At 40.7% G+C, this 19754-nt stretch overlaps 1 protein-coding gene across 3 annotated transcripts in view; it reads right to left on the bottom strand.

Annotated features, from left to right (window-relative positions):
* Positions 1-15446, bottom strand: part of GPSM2 (G protein signaling modulator 2) — a 55691-nt gene extending 40245 nt beyond the window's left edge. Inside the window, exons 1-2 of one of the 3 annotated variants that reach the window (XM_010372876.2) lie at positions 15202-15446; positions 6540-6843 (exon numbers count right to left, since the gene is read on the bottom strand). In XM_010372876.2, coding sequence (XP_010371178.1) covers positions 6540-6595 — 56 coding nt within the window. In that variant the 5' untranslated portion in view covers positions 6596-6843; positions 15202-15446. Of the gene's footprint in view, positions 1-6539; positions 6844-14849; positions 14869-15201 lie in introns of those variants that run through there. The other 2 variants (XM_010372884.2, XM_010372893.2) reach the window with 2 other exon arrangements.
* Positions 15447-19754: the final 4308 nt, after the last annotated feature.

The raw sequence follows: 19754 nt of genomic DNA, 5'->3' as shown, positions 1-19754 counted from the left end.
TCCATTTCTGTGGTTGTGGAATCTTCTTTCATAGACCCTAGCTCTACCTTCTCTGTATTCTAATTGGGCATGAACCTTTTCCATCACCAGTCCTAGCCCCAATAAATAATTTTCACCCATTCAATTTACCACATATATCTAGCTGTTCCCATTTATTTTGTAAAAGGAAAAGTGCTCAATTATATTGATTTACATTTTGTATGGTTAGATGATTAATAATATAGAATAAGGAGGAAGAAAATGATTAAAAATAAAACTTTGTACGGTAATTTAGTCTTAAAAGTGATTTTAACCTTTATCAAACTTAATTCTCAAAATAACCCTCTGAGGCGGGGTGCAGTGGCTCATACCTGTAATCCCAGCCCTTTGGGAGGCTAAGTGGGGTGGATCGCTTGAGCCCAGGAGTGCAAGACCAGCCTGGGCAACATGTCAAAACCCCATCTCTACCAAAAAAACAAAAAAAAAATTAGCTGGCTATGGTGGCATGCACCTATAGTCCCAGCTGCTCAGGAGGCTGAGGTGGGAGGATAGCTTGAGCCTAGGAGGCAGAGGGTGCAGTGAGCTCACACCACTGCACTCCAATAAAATAAAATAAATATAACCTTCTCAAATAAAATAAAAATAACCTAAGATAGGCATTGCTACAGAAGGAGAAACTGATGCTGAGACAGGTTAAATGACTTGCTTAAGGTCATGGGATGGCAAAGCTGAGATATGAAAATTTGTCTTTATCTCCAAATCCAGTGGTCTTTGCATCACTCCATGTTAACTTAAACTATTCAAGAAAGCACATTATTAACAACTACATTGAGCTAACAAAATTAGAGAATTCAACACCATATCTGTATTCCTTCACAACTTAAGTGCAATAATCTAACTTTTACAATATTAAAGTATTGAAATGTTTATTATTCACAGTAAGAAGCATAAATGACATTTCCCAAAGAAACACAAAACCAGAGAAACTAGTGTAATGAACCCAATGTATCCATCTTTCAACTTCAATAATTACATATATATAATCAAAATATTATTTATACATTCCTACTCCCATTGTTACTCTTCCAACCCCAGATCAGTCTGAAGTACATTCTGGAAAGCATATGATTTCATTTGTAAATACCTTAGTATATATCTTTAAAAGATTAATCTTTTTCAAAAAATATAATCACAATACCATTATCACACATAAAAAATTAATAATTCCTAAAAATCAACCATATAATTTTTTTAACTTAGAAATAAACTGTACTTTGTTATCAGTCTCCACCTTCTGAAATAGGTGCAAAATATTTCATTAAAGCATTCTGATGTCCCCTTAGGAGGTGACTTAGTATCCCAAGAAACATTCCATTTCAAAATTACAAATTCATTGTGCCACAGAAACTCCTCCAGGGATAGATGAGGACCTCCACAATGGAAGAACCAGATGGATAAAACACTTCATAAGTATTTACCAGAGCAGAAGAATAACGTATACTAGCCTATGGCCTAACATAAAGAGTTCAAATCATTACCCCCAATTATACGACAATCCAATCAATATACAGAATGCTGGTCATGGAGCACTGATAAAGTCAGGGATTTGTTTGGTATAATCCTATTACAGACAGTACCAATTTTTAAGTTTCTCTTGGTGAAGTCCTATAGCAATGTGCAACCATGTTTGATCTAAACTGTATCATGGAAAAAAAGACAATTCTAAGATCTTCCAACAGGCAGAGGTACAAGCCATTCCTCCTTATCTACTGCTCTTACCATATTAGAAAGCACAATACTATTCAAAACATTCAGCAAGACAAACATCTTATTATGTTCATATTCCACTGAAGTTCAATATGTGCCAGAGAACATGCTAATTATCATGGCTGCTGAGGAGCAACCATAGCTGAGGAGCTAATGCTCAAAGGGAGAGGTGAGGAGGAAGACAGCACCATAAAAACACATTCATTTAATTTTAATATAGTTGGTGGTGCTAAGAAAAATGCGCAGATTGTAATATGAGCACATGGAGGCCACAGAGCCTAACTACGGAGCTTAGAAATGGTTTCCAGGAGGAGATAATCTTTGAGCTGTATCTTAGATATTGAGTAGAATTAGCTAAACAAAGAAAGTGGGAAGGGAATTCAACACAGCATATAGTATAAGCAAAGACACTGAGACATAAAACAGCACGACATGCAGGAAACCAGAGCTCAAAGTGCAAGTTGAAGAATGGCAGGAAGTAAGGTCCAAGGAATAGGCAGAAGCCAGATAATGGAAGATCTTGTGTTCTATGTTCAGCTTGGCTCAGTGACAAGGAGCCACCCTAGGTTTTGAGCAGAGAGGTTGCACGGTTAGCTCTCTGTTTTGAGACTGAGCCCACTAAGTGACAAATCAAAACGATGGGTTCCAAGAAGTGAAGAATGGAGGGAGTCTGGAAGGAAGATCCTGAGGATCTCAATTATAGCTATGGTAGTGTAAAAAGTAAAGTAGAGGTTCCTCTTCAAAGACTTTCCTCCCCATCTAATTAGGAATAAATAGTAACTTCTCTTAGAAGCAAAATTTATTCAAAGACCTGTGCTAACATTCTTAAATATCTGCTAGCCACAATAAGGAAATCAATGTACTTTATGTTCTTAGCTCCCACAATTTAGCCTAAGTATTTGCCCTAGCATGCTTATACTGGTCCAAGCAAGCATTAGGTCATAACCTGTTCCTCTTCCTTCTTTAAAAGTGTTTTTACCTTTCTCAACATTCCATAAGTTACTTCCTCCTTCATTTTTCCCCTCTACCTTTGCCTCTTTTAAAAAGTTCTAAGTTGCTAGCCACTCGGGACAAATACAGAACGTGAGGTCCCGTTCCAGCCAATGGAAACCAGACACAGCAGTAGGGTGGATGCGTCAGGTTATAAATGACCCTGTCTCCTTTGTTCAGTGTACTCTCGTGGCAAAACTGCTGGCGAGTGTACCCTTTCTGCAGGAAGTAAAAATGGCCTTACTAAATACATTTATGTTCAAGTGATATTTCTTTACGGCACCAGGGAACAAACATTTCATACAACTGGAAGGACGCACATGAGTAGATGAATCTGAGAAACATTTAGGAGATGAAACCAGCAATACTTCATGCTGGATACAGAATGAGAAAGGAAAAAAGTATATAATTCCCAGGTTTCTGGAAGTTTATGTAACGGGTAGGATGAGAGCATTTCATATATTAAAATCTCATCTTAATTATCTTAAATGTCTTCCATTTTATTTTACTTGAAACTCTTTTTTAATAGAAATGTCCTCATCTTACCTATGTTAACTTCCTTGGCATGAACCTTCCTAACATGAACCATTTACTCTACAGGATAATAAATCTCCTATTTCCTAAATATGTTAAGATAGCTAAAATTTGGTACACCCTCCTTCTGAGATTTTGAATTCTATTAATTGCTACAATATTCTGATGTTTATCTAATAATTAACTTGTAACAGTTTTGATAAAGAATCTATTACCAGCTGGGCACGGCAGCTCATTCCTGTAATCCCAGCACTTTAGGAGGCTGACGTAGGTGGATTGCTTGAGCCCAGGAGTTCCAGACTAGCCTAGGCAACACAGTGAGGTCGCATCTCCACAAAGATTTTAAAAATTAGCCAGGCACGGCTGTAGTCCCAGCTACTCAGGAAGCTGAGGTGGGAGGATTGCTTAAGCCTGAGATGTTGAGGCTGCAGTGAGCTGTGATCATGCCACTGCCCTCCAGTCTGGGAAACAGAACAAGACTCTGTCTCAAAGGGTAAAGAAAAAAAGGGCAGGTGCGGTGACTCACGCCTGTAATCCCAGCACTTTGGGAGGCCGAGGCAGGTGGATCACCTGAGGTCAGAAGTTCGAGACCAGCCTGGCCAACATGGCAAACCCCATCTCTACTAAACATACAAAAATTAGCTAGGTGTGGCAGCGCACGCCTGCAGTCCCAGCTACTCAGGAGACTGAGGCAGGAGAATTGCTTGAACCTGAGAGGCAGAGGTTGCAGTGAGCCAAGAGTGCACACCACTGCACTCCAGCCTGTGGGACAGAGCGATACTCCATCTCAAAAAAAAAAAAAAAAGAACATATTCCCTAATCACCTTACCTAAATGATTATAATATTTAAGTTTGCATTTTGCATTTATTTTATCATTTAGTGCAGTTACCAGAACTTCCAGAATAAATGTTAATAATCATAGTGCAGATAGCCTTGTTTTGTTCCTAATTGCATTAGAGACATAATTAATATTTTATCACTAAATATTAAACTGGACATTGGTTATCATGTTCACAAAGTACCCACCTATTCTGGTTTTATTTAATACCCATTCCTTCAAAATGCTCATTTACGAAGGCTGAGCTCCACACATGGATGGGGGTGGGCTGCATGCCCTCACAGACTGTCACTGGGTGCATGGTGTCTGTGGGTGACACTGACTAAGCAGCCTATCTAGAAGGATGCAATAGGAAGGTCTGTATGCAACCCTCCAGGAGTGAGGAATGAGAATGGCACCCTGGCTTGCAACAGGCAGTGCCTGGGAGGATGACAGGTAGTGGCGTTCTAGGCCATCCAAGGAATAAGGGCCAAAGTCTGGGAGGCAGAGGAACCTATGGGGTTTGGGGAATGGAGGGTGTGATGAGGAGGTATGGAGGGCAATGAGGTGGGCAAGGCCAGGAGATGGGGACTTCACACTTGGTGTTCTGGACCTCGAGGTGCAGCAGGGTTACAGCCTCGGAGTCCCAGGGTAAGTGTATGTTACATCCTGGAGAGAAGCTTTCTCAAAACCTCAAGCTCTACCTCCCCCACCTGTCTGTGTGGTTTTTTAGAGAGTTGCGTCTGTTACAGGGCTTTTTCTCCTCCTTAAAATGTTCAACCCACATTTAAAAAAACATTTGCATTAGCTGCCAACATTTCAGAATTTGGAGACAGCATATTAAAGATTTACATTTCCGGCCGGGCTTGGTGGCTCATGCTTGTAATCCCAGCATTTTGGGAGGCCGAGGCAGGCAAATCACTTGAGGCCAGGAGTTCAAGACCAGCCTGGCCAATATGGCAAAACGCTGTATCTACTAAAAATACAAAAAATTAGCTGGGCATGGTGACACACACCTATAATCCCAGCTACTTGGGAAGCTGAGACAAGAGAATCGCTTTAACCTGGGAGGCAGGTGTTACAGTGAGCCAAACTCATGCCACTGCACTCCAGCCTGGGTATCAGAGTGAGACTGTTTCAAAACAAACAAACAAACAACAAACACTTCAGATTTTCAGATTTCCTGTGCTCTCCTGAAAAATCAGGAAGACTTGCCCACTGTATACCTTCATTCTGCCCAGCTATCACTTACTTCCTGGCTTGCTTCACTCCTTTCCTGATGTGTATGTCTGATCTGATTTGTATCCTGATCTAGATCAGTGGGAAGCATCCCCCACAACACACATACATTTGCATAACATATTATATATAAGGTGTAGCCAAAGGGAGTGTGCTGTATTTATGAAAGATACTTGTGGATGCAGAACAAAGGTGGGAACACTGGTCCCTACAATCTGCAACCTTTCACCTGGAATGTAGACAGTCCATTTGGGCATCCAAGGGAACACTTCAGGTCCTAGAGGAGCCAGGCTATTTCCCTAGGGCCCATGAAGCTTGTGAGAGAATGTGGGTGCCTTTCCTCAGCCTGACTTGCTTTCTGAAGTAAATTAGAGATTACCACTACTTCATGTAAAACTGTGGTCTTATGTATTAAATCAGCAAAACAACACAAAATGTCACAAGACATTAAGCTTAAAAATGATATTTCTTTTGAGCAGTGCTTATTTGTATTTTAATAATAACGTATTTACATTAATGTGGATTAGGTAAATATTTAAAATAGTAATAACGGTAGTGAAATAAAATTTCCTTTAAAGATAAAACAAAAAGCCAGGTGCAGTGGCACACACCTGTAGCTTCTGCTACTCTGGAGGCTGAGGCAGGAGGACTGCTTGAGCCCAGGAGTTTGAGACTTGCCTGGGCAATATAGTGAGACTCCCATCTCTAATAATATAGCAGTTAAAAAGTAAAATTAATAAAATACAAAAATACAAAAAAGGAAATGAGAAGGGAATCAAAACAATACACTACAAAAAATAAAAATAAATCAAAAATAAAAAGTTCATTTCTAAAAGATCACCACTAAATTACAATGCAAAGGTTAGGTCCTTCAGCTGACCACATTTTTTAAAACTCCATCTTTTAGCCCCAAAGATTTTCAAACAGATTTCATTTACATATTTGCATTATATAAAAAGTTACAAATTATAAAGAAATTATTCATAAATTCTTCCAGAGAACATTAAACAAACCATAGTACACAATTGGTCTCTACTTCCATTTTCTATAGAAAGGACACAAAAACTTACAACAAAAAGAAAAGATTGTTACAGACAATACCATGGCTGGCATATTTGAGTATTTTCATCTGAAACTTGAAATGGTCATCAGAGTTAAAAACATTTTAAAATAAGGATTAAAGGTCATCCATTAAGACAGCAATAGTCTTACCTGTAACGAACATGAAAAGAATGGTCTTCCCTCATGCTTATCAAATTTTCCTCCATCAAGTCATATTATAAGCTGAATAAAAGGAAATTATTTTATTTTGTGCCAATCCAGTCCTTTACAATGTAGAATTATTTGTAGAACGTTATCCGGTTAGTATATGAATGAGTTGGTGTTAATACATCCTAAGCTCCTGTTTCTTCTTTATTAATAACGAAAGGAGGTCAATGTCAGACAGCTTAAAGGTTCAAAATGTGTCCCAAATCCTTGCATCTCTGGCCCTTTCAGCAGCACTTCAGCAACATTTCTGCAAAAGGAATACAAGAGGCTTTGCTTGAAGTCCTATTTTCAAAGAATAACCTATAGTAACCCCGAGGTGTACATAATCACAAGCTAACTCCACAGACTGCTGTCATGTCAATCACTATAGAAGACAGCACAGGGCTTAACTGTCATCATGGAGCTTCTAAATAGGGGTGGGAATAGATGAGATTTGAGAACTGTAATTTTTAAAATGTTTGAAATTTAATAATTTTATGTAATATTTTCTGCTATAAACAAAAAAGAATAACAGTAGGTATCATATTAGCATCTAAAAACAAAATTGCCACTTTTAAAAACTACTACTAACAAATCAAATGAAAATTCAATAATTATTTGAAATAGTCAACTCCAAACTCAGTAAATTTATTTCTTCAAAGAAGATATCACACTGATACTTAGGTTATAGTTGGATTCATTTGCTTTCAAAATATATTCTACTTAGACTCTTTAAGGTCTTTAAAATGTTTTTTATTAATATTGGGTAGGTACAAAAGAAATTTGGGAAATATGTATGTGGTAAAAAGAATGACACAACAAATATTTATATAACACCATTCAGTTTAAAATAAGAACATTACCACTGCCTTTAAAGTCTCCTGGGTAGTCCAACCTAACCCATCTCCTTCCTTTTCCCTTTAAGGTGATTTCTAAACTGAATTTTGTTCCTTATTCCTTTGCTTGTCTTTACAACTTTACTACAAATGTCGGTATAGTCCTAAATAAGATACCATTTAGTTTTGTATGATTTTGCTGAACATTATGTTTCTGAGATTTTTCTCAATTGTTGTGCATAGCTACGACTTGCATGTATATTCCATTGTATACCAAATGTATTTTTCATTCTGCTGTTGATGGACATTTTGATTATAGTTTTTTTGATTGCTGTTACTAAAAGTATTAATATTCACGCCACTGCACTCCAGCCTGGGTGACAGAGCAAGACCCTGCCCCAAAACAAAATGAAACAAAAAACTACCATGAACACTGATATTAATAACTCAATGTACTAGTTAAGGCCAGGTGCAATGGCTCATGCCTGTAATCCCAGTGCTTTGGGAGCCCGCGGCAGGTGATCACTTGAGGTCAGGAGTTCAAGACCAGCCTAGCCAACATGGTGAAACCCTGTCTCTACTAAAAATACAAAAATTAGCCAGGTGTGGTGACGCACGACTGTAATCCCAGCTACTCGGGAAGCTGAGGCATGAGAATCACTTGAACCCAGGAGCCGGAGGTTGCAGTGAGCCAAGATCATGCCATTGCACTCCAGCCGAGGCGACACAGTGAGACTCTGTCTCCCCCCACCAAAACAACAACAACAACAACAACAAACCTTCAATGTACTAGTTAAGCAGCTAAAGAGAGAATGATAAGCAGACAAAAAATAATAAAGAGAAGTTCAGAGAAAAGGAGAATAAAATGAGCAGCTCTATAATATATCTAATAGGAGGGTGAGAAAGAAATAGAGGAATAAAGGCAAAATCTTCAGTGATAGCCGGGCGCGGTGGCTCAAGCCTGTAATCCCAGCACTTTGGGAGGCCGAGACGGGCGGATCACGAGGTCAGGAGATCGAGACCATCCTGGCTAACACGGTGAAACCCCGTCTCTACTAAAAAATACAAAAAACTAGCCGGGCGACGTGGCGGCGCCTGTAGTCCCAGCTACCCGGGAGGCTGAGACAGGAGAATGGCGTGAACCCGGGAGGCGGAGCTTGCAGTGAGCTGAGATCCGGCCATAGCACTCCAGCCTGGGTGACAGAGCGAGACTCCGTCTCAAAAAAAAAAAAAAAAAAAAAAAAAAAAAAATCTTCAGTGATAAAGACTGAGAATTTTAAAATAAAAACAAATCTATACCAATACATTAGACAGAGCTACAGCACGTCAGATATAAATGATAACCTCTGAGATAACAGTTAAGAAAGACAAAGAAGGATATACATATGCATATATGAGATAAATTCATAGATAAACAATCATAAAGTCCTGGAATCTCAGTGTTATAAACAATCCTAGAGATCAGTTAGTCCACTATTTTACTATAGCATTCCTACATAGGTCATAAAGCAGCTAATCCTAATTTTGAATATTCCTAAAAGAAAACTGTTCCATACTTTGAGCAATCCTTCCATTTCTACCCATTTGTTCCACTTCCTTCTGCTGCCATATACAATAAAGCCCAATTCCTCTTCTATATAACGTCCTTTTAAGTATTTCAGTTATAACATAAACCAGACTCTAATGAGTACTCACTGCTCTGTCAGTTAAATACAGCTAGAGGTTAATAGGGAACAGAGCAGTAAGGTGAGAGGAGGGAAGGTAGAAAGAAACAGCCTTGGGAATACTGACGAAGTTTCCTAGAGGAAATGAGGTTTTCATATTAATAACAAGTTTAGCACGCAAGAAACACAAAAGATTACTCCTCTGATCCCTTCCCTTGGCCAACAAAGGAAGCACTATCTTTTGTTGTTGTTTTGTTTTTTAGAGATGGGATCTTGCTATGTTGCCCAGCTGGAGTAAAGTGGCTATTTACATCACAATCATAGCACACTGCAGCCTGGAACTCTTGACCTCACATGATCCTCTCGCTTCAACCTCCCAAGTAGCTGGGACTACAGGTGCGCACCACAGCATTGGCTAGGAAACAGTATTTTAAGAAAGAACAAAAAGGTAGCAGCTATCAACACATCAAATCTCTTTTCCTTTTGTTCAGAATTCCATTGTGCCTTTTTTCCTTAATAAAAAAATTAATAAAGGGAATTAGTGTGGACACTAATAGCAATAGCTCCAAAGTGCATCCAGATTACACAAACTGTGAACTGGCAATGAAATTATCTCCCATTATCCACTATGAGGTTTGGGCTGTTATTTATAAAATGGAGCAGAGAGGTATTAGAATTAATTTACCTGAGAATTAAATTAAATTATAGTAGCCCTCCAGATCTGTGGGTTCTGCATAGTGGATTCAACCAACTGCGTATCAAAAATATTCAGGAAAGAAAATGAATAGTTGTGTCTCTACTGAACATGTATAGACTTTTTCCTTGGCATTATTCCCTAAACAATACCGTATAACAACTATTTACATAGCATTTACATCATATTAGGTATCATAAGTAATCTAGAGAGGATTAAAAGTTTGTGGAAAGATATGTATAGGTTATATGCAAATACTGTACCATGTTATATAAGCAACTTGAGCATCCATGGATTTTGGTATCCTCGGGGGTCCTGGAACCAATTTCCCACAGATATTGATATTAAATGTAAATATTTTTCTCAGCCAGGCCGGGTGGCTCACATCTGTAATCCCAGTGCTTTGGAAGACCAAGGTGGGAGGATCACTTGAGACCAGCAGTTCAAGACCAGCCCAGGCAATGTATAAGACCCTGTTTCTACAAAAAATTAAAAAATCAGCCAGGTGTGGTGGACTGTGCCTATAGTCCCAGCTACTTGGGAGGATGAGGCAGGAGGATTGTTTGAGCCCAGGAGTTGGAGGTTATAGTAATCTATGATCGCACCACTGCATTCCAGTCTGGGCCACAGAGTGAGATCCTGCCTCTAAAAAAATAAAATAAAATATTTTTCTCATCCATGAGTTCTTAATGAAATTCTAAATTTTGCAATCATTATAAAATGTTAATTTCATACTCCTTAAGAAGAAACATGTAGCATTTACATGTTTAACAAATTAACGAATAAGTAAATGAACATAAAGTTGCAAAATACTTGATGAAAACTGCATGTAGAACCATTTTTAAGACTATCAAAATAAGCAAGAAGACAGAATGCTATTCACTATTTCAATAAGAGCAATTTATAATATAGTCTTACTATTCTCAAGGGAAGAATATCCTTAAAAGTGCCTCTTACATTACAATCTCCATAACAATTAGGTATCACTTCACAAAAAAAAAAAAAAATTCACTGAACAAACAAGCAATTCTTGATTCATGATTCATGTTTCAAGAACTCTGTAGCCAATTTAGCAATAATGTGTTCACTCATGTTCCTCATTACATGGAGTTAACAAATCTACCTCCTTGATACAATGCGTGTGTATGTAGTGTAAGACTAGTAAAATTTGCAACAAATATTAAATTACAAATTTGTTCATTAGGATAAGAAAAATTAACCACAGGACCAAGAATTGGAAAATAAATGATAGGTTTGTAAGGATACTGAGAAGTCATCAAGTTCAACCTCCAACCTTCATTATTATTTACAACTAACAATCTGCAAGGAACAAATCTATTTCCTAACAGCATCTTCCAAGCAATGATCCAAAAACTGCAAAGTTAACAAAATTGCTAGATCACAGCATCCAACCATAAAGAAAAGGCAATCATTTCTTCCATATCCCAGGAATTGACAGAAACATACAGAAAGATCAACTATACACAACTCTAACTGCCTCTCATTTAATTATCTAATTAGAAAGTCAAAATATTCATTTTGATGTTCATTTAGACAGCTAGGTGGACTTTCAGGCACTGTCCAAGGTATGCAATCAGAGCAGAAAAGAAAAGCTCTTTATCAGAGATCCTAGCCCTGCTTTACTCCATTGGCAGTAAAAAGTTTGCAAACCAGGTTACATTTTGTGCTTCTTTGAATTTGTCTAACCTATCTGATCCTGATTGCCACTTAAATGCCAATAACTTTTGGTCTGTTTCTTTGTTTGTTGTTGTTGTTGTTGATTGTTTATTTGGTCTGTTTCTTTCATCCATGGAGCTGTACAAACTGGTAACATTCATCATACAATAAATATATAATTTACTTTTCTTGCCTCCAGGTTAGATCATCTGAACTATATATAAACCTTTTTGGTAAACATAGCCATTTATTACTACCAATGATGGTCATCAGCTTCAATCAATTAATACATATACATGATAATTTTAAAGCTCAACAGTGAAATAGAAAGGAAATGGTCCTTTCCACTAAGCATTTTTTTTTTTTTTTAAGAGATGTGGTCTCACTCTGTCACCCAGGCTGGAGTGCAGAGGTGACATCTTGGTTCACTGCAACCTTCACCTCCCGGGTTCAAGTGATTCTCCTGCCTCAGCCTCCTGAATAGCTGGGATTACAGGTGTCCAGCACCATGCCTGGTTAATTTTTGTATTTTTAGTAGAGACAAGGTTTCGCCATGTTGGGCAAGCTGGTCTCGACACCTGGCCTCAAGTGATCCGCCCACCTGGGCCCCTCAAAGTGCTGGGATTACAGGCGTGAGCCACTGCGCCCGACCCAAACACATTTTTAAGCAGAAATAAATTCCAAATGCGGAAATATTATAAATGCTTAGAAAGGGTCCCTAGGAGAGTTTGAGTTTAGAATTCTCCATAGCAAAATATATTAAGCATGATTTTGTCTTCTCTTCCCAAAAGTTATCAACATTCTGTGGGAAAATAAATGTTTCTATTCAATAATGTTTTGAGATAATATGGGAAGAATAATTCTAACTAAAAAGGACCAGGGAAAAATTTTGGAAGCAAGGAAGTTTGTACTGCACCTTGAAGGATGGGTCGATCTTATTAGCCAAATGAAGGAAAGGCATTACAGTCAAGGGAAAAGAATGGCTCAAGAAAAAGGGAGAGGTAGAAATGCGCAGAATGTGTTCCAGAATAAGCACATAGTGTTCAGAGTAGTGAAAGAGAAGTCTGAGAAGGTAGAACAGTAACAAATTGTAAGGGACTCTGAATATGTGGCAGAAGCATATATTCATATTCAGCCTTTTTTTTTTTTTTTTTTTTTTTTTTGAGATGGAGTCTGGCTCTGTCACCCAGGCTGGAGTGCAGTGGCGCGATCTCGGCTCACTGCAAACTCCCCTCCTGGGTTCAAGCGATTCTCCTACCTCAGCCTCCTGAGTAGCTTGGATTACAGGCGTGCACCACCACACCAGACTAATTATTGTATTTTTAGTAGAGATGGAGTTTCACCATGTCGGTCAGGCTGGTGTCGAACTCCTGACCTAGTGATCCAACCACCTCAGCCTCCCAAAGTGCCGGGATTACAGGCATGAGCCACCGCGCCCAGCCTCAGCCTTTTATTTACACAATGGGGAACCTTGCTGGTATTTTTTCCCCACAAAGGAATAGCCAAGTTGGATCTCTGCTAGGAAGATAAACCCAACAGCAACAAATAAGGCAGGAATGGGGAGGGAAGAAAAATACAACAAAAACACCAGAAACAACTACTGAATAGCAAGCATTCTCTTGTCATCTCACAACACCAAAGACATTGCTTTGCACATAAGAGATGCCCAACAAACTTTTATTTCTTGTCTGGGAAGAAGATAGGAATTATGACGAGGCCAAAGAATCCTGTAACAGCGAGAAAACCAGACTTTAATACATTTCTTTTCCACAGGAAAGACTGTATTCATATTTATGTAAGAAACTCAGAGAAGTCTTACTCTTCACTTATGTTTTGTATAAAGATGATTAAGAGGATATTGAAAATATAATGTGATTTATAAGATAATGAAGCAAGATAGTTCCAACAGAAAGACTGAAATATTTCTGCGAAGCTACAACACACAGCACCTAAAGACATCTTTAAAGTAGAACTTGTCCCTACAAATGGAATTCAGAGACACAGCAGAGATTTAAACAGACACACAGAAGCAATACAGTATGTGCTTTGGGATCAGCCCATGATTTGAAATCTCAGCACAGTGACTTATTAGTTATATGATCTTACGCTAAACTCTCAGTTGGTGTGGGCATAATGACACTTACCTAAAATGTGCTGTGATAATTACAGACATGATTTATAAAGCACCTGACCCAGCACCTGGCTCTGATACATAACAAAAGTACTCAACATAGTGCTGTAGTAATAACAGTAACTGTTATTATAAAATAGATTTAATATATATTCAAATAAATTTAGAATAACCTAAATCTATGTCACGTTTTCAATTTTAAAATTCCAGAGAATTACAAAATTTTGAAGATAGATCTTAGAAATATTTTATGTTTATGAAAAGGTCATTTTTAAAACTACTATATCTTATCACTGTTTTAATTAGTCTAGTAACTAAGTCTCAGATTTATATTAAACTATGTCTGTAACACCGAATGTCTGATTTAAGAACGTAATACAACTAAACTGCTTATCTGGCCAGAGAGGATTTTGAAGACATGCCTTTACAACAACATCGGGCAACTTTTTACTTTGAAACCGCTCCAATACTTAAATTATAAATAATAGCCTGGGAGATAGCTTGCAAAAACGACTCATGGTAGTTGTAAAGAGGAGTAGGTGTTAGACCACCCCGATCCCTAAGGTCTCCCTCTCCTTACACACACCTTGTCAACCAACAGTGATCTACCCTTTTTAGTGTTGTTTATTTACTTCTAAACAATCAACTAAAGCTGCTCCTGAATAGTGAGAACCCAAGCAAAAGTGGTATTTATCAGAAGCAATCACACCGGCTATTATCAGGCCAGAAATCTTCAGAACACCCTTCTAAAGTGGCAGCTTGAAAACTCATCTCGGTTGGTCCTGTTAACTTCCAACACACCCCACGAAGGCTCCAACGCAAACCCGACAGAAAGGAAAGCCAAGAACCTACTTCGTTTAATTCTATAGTGAGATTAAATTATGCATCAAGGCAAATAAAATTTCCATCCTTACTCGTTTTCTTTAACCAGAGTTCAAATGCTACTAGTTCAAATGCTCTAATTGGTTACTATTAAAACAAGGAAATTACAGATTTTTTTTTTTCATTTTTTATTTGAAGGCATTCTATAGATTTCAGGAAAGGGTTTTCTTAACGTTTTATGTTTACTCACACTTTTTGCAGTAACTACCAATTTCTATGGTAAATCGACCAGTGGGTGCCCAAAAGTTCACTAATTTAAACACGGTCAACGCAGGTATTTGCCATAAACTGCCTGGTTTAGGTAGGAAGCGCCCGACTCCAAGTGGTTGCAATCAGCCTCGGATTGCATTCCACGGGGATTCGGGCTTTAACTCACAATTTGTTACTCACATTCAGAGTAGTAAGAAGTCGCTGGACCCTAGCATACTTTTTACCTTAAAAAAAAAAAAAAAAAAAAAAAAAAGACTCAGGAGTGAGATTCTTACGCTTTACTCTCATTTTAAGACTTTCCAACAAAAAAGCAGCAACTCCTCAAGCTGAGTTTCTGGTTTCTTGAGCATCGACGCCGCGTCCCCGCAGCGCCCACAGGTCCCGCAAGTCCCCCGCCCGCCCTCCGCCCAAAACAAAGGACGTCGCCCCCAGACCTCTGGACACAGAAGTTCCACACGCACGCACCCCTCCCTGTCACCTCCCTCCGAGAGCCCCTCAAACGCCTCAGACCCCTCGTCGCGGCAGCGCTCACCTCCCGCGGACCGGCGGGTCTCGGGTACCCGGTGAAGGTGCAGCGGCGGCCTCCTCGGGCGACAGACGGGTGGTCACGGCCCCTCCCCCAGGCAGGGGCACCGCAGGAGGCCGGTGCGCCCCCTGCTCCCGCCCCCGGCAGGTCACGTGGGCCAGAGCTCGTAGCGCCCCTCGCTTCCCCGGAGCGTCCCTCCGCCACCTAGATGTCCCGCCGCTCCACCGGCCTCAACGCAGCCCTCTGCGCCTGCGCCCCGGTTCCAGGCGCTCCATTCAAATCGACAACGCCCCGCGTCTTTCGGACCGGCCAATGGCTGGCTGCGCCGCGGGGCGGGGCGGGGCGCTGGTTGCCCCACTCTTCGCAGTCCTGGCGACCCGTTTGCGTGTCAAGGTGACAGGGGACTTGGGAGCTTGGTCCTCCTCTGCTCCGGGACGTGTCCTCAACCCTCAGATTGAAGTTTCTTTCCTGTCCCTTCTTTCTTCTTCAGACACTAAAAAGGAGAGCAATAAATATTGTCCAGAGTTGGCCGGGCGCAGTGGCTGACGGCTATACTCCCAGCATTTTGTGAAGCCGGGGCGGGCGGATCATCTGAGGTCGGGAGCTTGAGACCAGCCTGACCAACATAGAGAAAACCCGTCTCTACTAAAAATACTAAATTAACCTGGAGTGGTGGCTCATGCCTGTAATCCCAGCTACTCAGGAGGCTGAAGTGGAGAATCGCTTGAACCTGGGAGGCGGAGGCTGTGGTGAGCCGAGATCGCGCCATTGCACTCCAGCCTGGGCAGCAAGAGCGAAACTCTGTCTCAAACAAACAAACAAACAAAAAAACAAACAAAAAATCGTACGGAGTTCAGATGGGGGCTGGCCTAGATAATCCCAGCACTTTGGGAGGCCGAGACGGGCGGATCACGAGGTCAGGAGATCGAGACCATCCTGGCTAACACGGTGAAACCCCGTCTCTACTAAAAACTACAAAAAACTAGCCGGGCGACGTGGCGGCGCCTGTAGTCCCAGCTACCCGGGAGGCTGAGACAGGAGAATGGCGTGAACCCGGGAGGCGGAGCTTGCAGTGAGCTGAGATCCGGCCACAGCACTCCAGCCTGGGTGACAGAGCGAGACTCCGTCTCAAAAAAAAAAATAAAATAAAATAAAATAAATAAATAAATAAAAATGGAGCGCAAAACCAGCGCCGCCTTTTTGGAAGACTTGGTGCTGCCCTGCAGAATGTGTGTCCCAAGCGGCAGATGCGGGATGTAGAAGAAAAAGAGGCCTCTGTGGAAGGAATAGAGGGACCGTGTGAAAGTCTGAACAAGGCAGCCTCAGTTCTTGAGGCTGTGCCACAATCTTGGCGTTTCCAGCTGTTGAAAAAGCAAACTTCTGTTGACTGCAGAATCGCTAGTTCCCAGGAAAATTGGGTGACAGTTTTACTCAGTTTCAGCACCTACATTCTAAAGACACTGGGAAGAATAAGTTTTAGTTCCATTCACCTCTCCTCCATGTCAAGGTGGCCCCCAAATAGTAGTCACCTTGTAGTTTGTTCTTCACAAAATACCGGCAGGACGCAGTGGCTCACATTTGTAATACCAGCACTTTGAGAGGCCGAGGTGGGTGGATCACCTGAGTTGGAGACCAGCCTGGCCAAAATGGTGAAACCCCATCTCTACTAAAAATACAAAAATTAGCCGTGCGTGGTGGCGGGCGCCTGCAATCCCAGCTATTCGGGAGGCTGAGGCAGGAGAGTGGCTTGAACCCAGGAGGCGGAGGTTGCAGTGAGCTGAGATTGCGCCACTGCACTTCAGCCTGGGCGACAGACTGAGACTCCGTCTCAAACAACAACAAAAACCAAAATACCAAGACCAGAGTCTCTCTGGGGTAAAGCATCTGATGAATTTACTTAGATTATTTCTCAAAGAGATATTTCTCTTCTGAAACGAAGTTTAAATGTTTCTACAGGGTAAAGCCTATGTTCAAGAAAACTCTGGGTTCAGTATCTCTGTGAATGATGGCCATCACCAGTGATCCCAGCAACATTTCCCATTAGGTGCATGTTATGGCAAATTGCTTAAAGGAATAGCTTTGTCATCAAACTAGACCTGGGTTTGAGTTCCAACTCTGCTACTTACTTATCTGATTGACCTTGAATGAGTTATCTTCTTTAGTCTTAGTTTCCCCAACTATGAAACATAATAAAGCCTCTTCTAATAAGGGTAGCTATGATGCTTCCCTGAGGTAAGGTTGTTAAGTGGTTGACATAGGACCTGACACATAGAAACTGCTCCATACTTGATACCTATTATTATTATTATCAACAACCATCGTTAATATCAGGTTCTGGTAAATAACAATGGAATTGGTTGGCTGTACTGTTTCAGAGGTAGGTATTAATTCCTTCTTAATCATAAATTCTTTTAAAGTATGGATACTGTGAAAGCCACAAAGGAAGTTTTATATATATATAGAGAGAGACAGGACCTCCTTCTATCACCCAGGCTGGAGATTATGGCTCAGCAGCCTCAACCTCCCAGGGCCAAGTGATCCTCCAATCTCACCCCACCCCTACACCCCAGTAGCTGGGACCACAGGAACTTGACACCATGTCTGGCTAATTTTATTTTCAGTAGAGAAAAGGTCTCACTACATTGCCCAGCCTGGTCTTGAACTCCTGGGCTCAAAGGATCCTCCTGCCTCAGCCTCCCAAAGTGCTGAGATTACAGGCGTGAGCTCCCTCACCCAGCCGCAAGTAAAACATTACATTCAACATGTCCAAAATTATTTCCCCCTGCAAATCTTCTCTTACATATGTGATTTCTATCTCTGATATTAGTTACTTCCATCTTCCTAATCACTCAAATTGAAAAATATCTTTTAAATGTCATAAGTCAGATTATGTCACTCTCCTACTTGTAAACCTTTAGTGATTTCCCATTTAATTAAAAATAAAATCCAAACTTCCTATTGGGGAAAAAGGCCTTAAGCCATCTTGCCCCTGCCAATTTCTCTCTTCTCTCCTATTTTTTTCCTCCTGCTGCCTCACTTTCCTCCAAGTATACAAGGCATTCTTCATGCCATAGAACGGACTAAGCCTCAAGGTTCTCTCAGGACCTCCTCTCTGCCTGGATTTTCCTTCAAGCTCTTTAAATGGTTGGCTTCTTTTCATCCTCAGCTCTCAGCTGATTCATTACAGTATTCAGCAAGTATGTATTAAGTTTCTGCTGTGTGTCAGCAACTGTTCTAGGTACAGGGAATATAGTAGTGAGCACAACAGAACACAGCCCCTGATCTCTTGGAGCTCAACAAAAATAAATAACGAGAAAAATACCAGGACTGGGTGTGCTCGCACCTGTAATTCCAACACTTTGGGAAGCTGAGGTGGGAGTTGGAGACCAGCCTGGGCAACATAGCGAGACACTGTCTCTACAAAATAATTTTTTTTTATTAGCTTGGTATGGTGGCACACACCTGTAGTCTCAGCTACTCAGGAGGCTGAGGCTGAGGCTCAAGAGTTCAAGGCTCCAGGGAGCTATGATCCAGCCACTGCATTCTAGCCTAGGTGACAGAGCCAGACCCTGCTTCAAAAAAGAAAAAAGAGGCTGGGCACAGTGATTCACGCCTGTAATCCCAGCACTTTGGGAGGCCGAGGAGGGGGGATCACGCGGTCAGGAGATCGAGACCATCCTGGCCAACACAGTGAAATCCCGTCTCTACTAAAAAAAATGCAAAAAATTAGCCGGGTGTGGTGGCAGGCGCCTGTAGAGGCTGAGGCAGGAGAATGACATGAACCTGGGAGGCTGAGCTTGCAATGAGCCGGGATCGCACCACTGCACTCCAGCCTAGGTAACAGAGCGAGACTCTGTCTCAAAAAAAAAAAAAAAGAAAAAGAAAAAAGAAAGAAAAAGAAAAATATCAGGTTATGACAGGTACCATGCAGAGAGTTAAAAGAAGGGTGATGCGAGAGTGATTAAGTGACTATTTCAGATTGGGGGCCAAGATAAGGAAGTCCTCTCTGAGAAAATGGCATTCAAACTGGGATTTGAATTATGAGAAGGAGGCAGCCTTCAAGCAAACTTCAGGGAAAAGCACATTAGGCAAAGGCAGCAGCCAATGCAAAATCCTGTGAGGATTTTGCAGGATTTGAGAGCTTCGTGGACTTGAGAAACTGGAGGAAGGCCACTGTGGCTGAAGTAAGAAAGAAGAAAACATACAAAAGGCAATGTAGGCCTTTGTAAGCCAGGGTAGTGAGTTTGGACTTTATTTTCTAAATATTATAGCAAGTCAGTGGAAGGTTTTAAACATGGGAATAACTTCATCTTATTTTTCTATATATGTATATGTGTATATATATGTGTGTGTGTGTGTGTGTGTGTGTATATATATATATATATATATTTTTTTTTTAGATGGAGTTTTGCTCTTGTTGCCCAGGCCGGAGTACAGTGGTACAATCTCAGCTCACCGCATCCTCTGCCTCCAGGATTCAAGCAAATCTCCTGCCTCAGCCACCTGATTAACTGGGACTACAGGCCTATGCCACCACACCCGGCTAATTTTGTATTTTT

This window comes from Rhinopithecus roxellana, chromosome 8 (assembly GCF_007565055.1).
Source record: "Rhinopithecus roxellana isolate Shanxi Qingling chromosome 8, ASM756505v1, whole genome shotgun sequence".
Taxonomy (NCBI): domain Eukaryota; kingdom Metazoa; phylum Chordata; class Mammalia; order Primates; family Cercopithecidae; genus Rhinopithecus; species Rhinopithecus roxellana.
The sequence above is the reverse complement of the archived record's forward strand: the minus strand, read 5'-3'. Positions and strand labels throughout refer to the sequence as shown.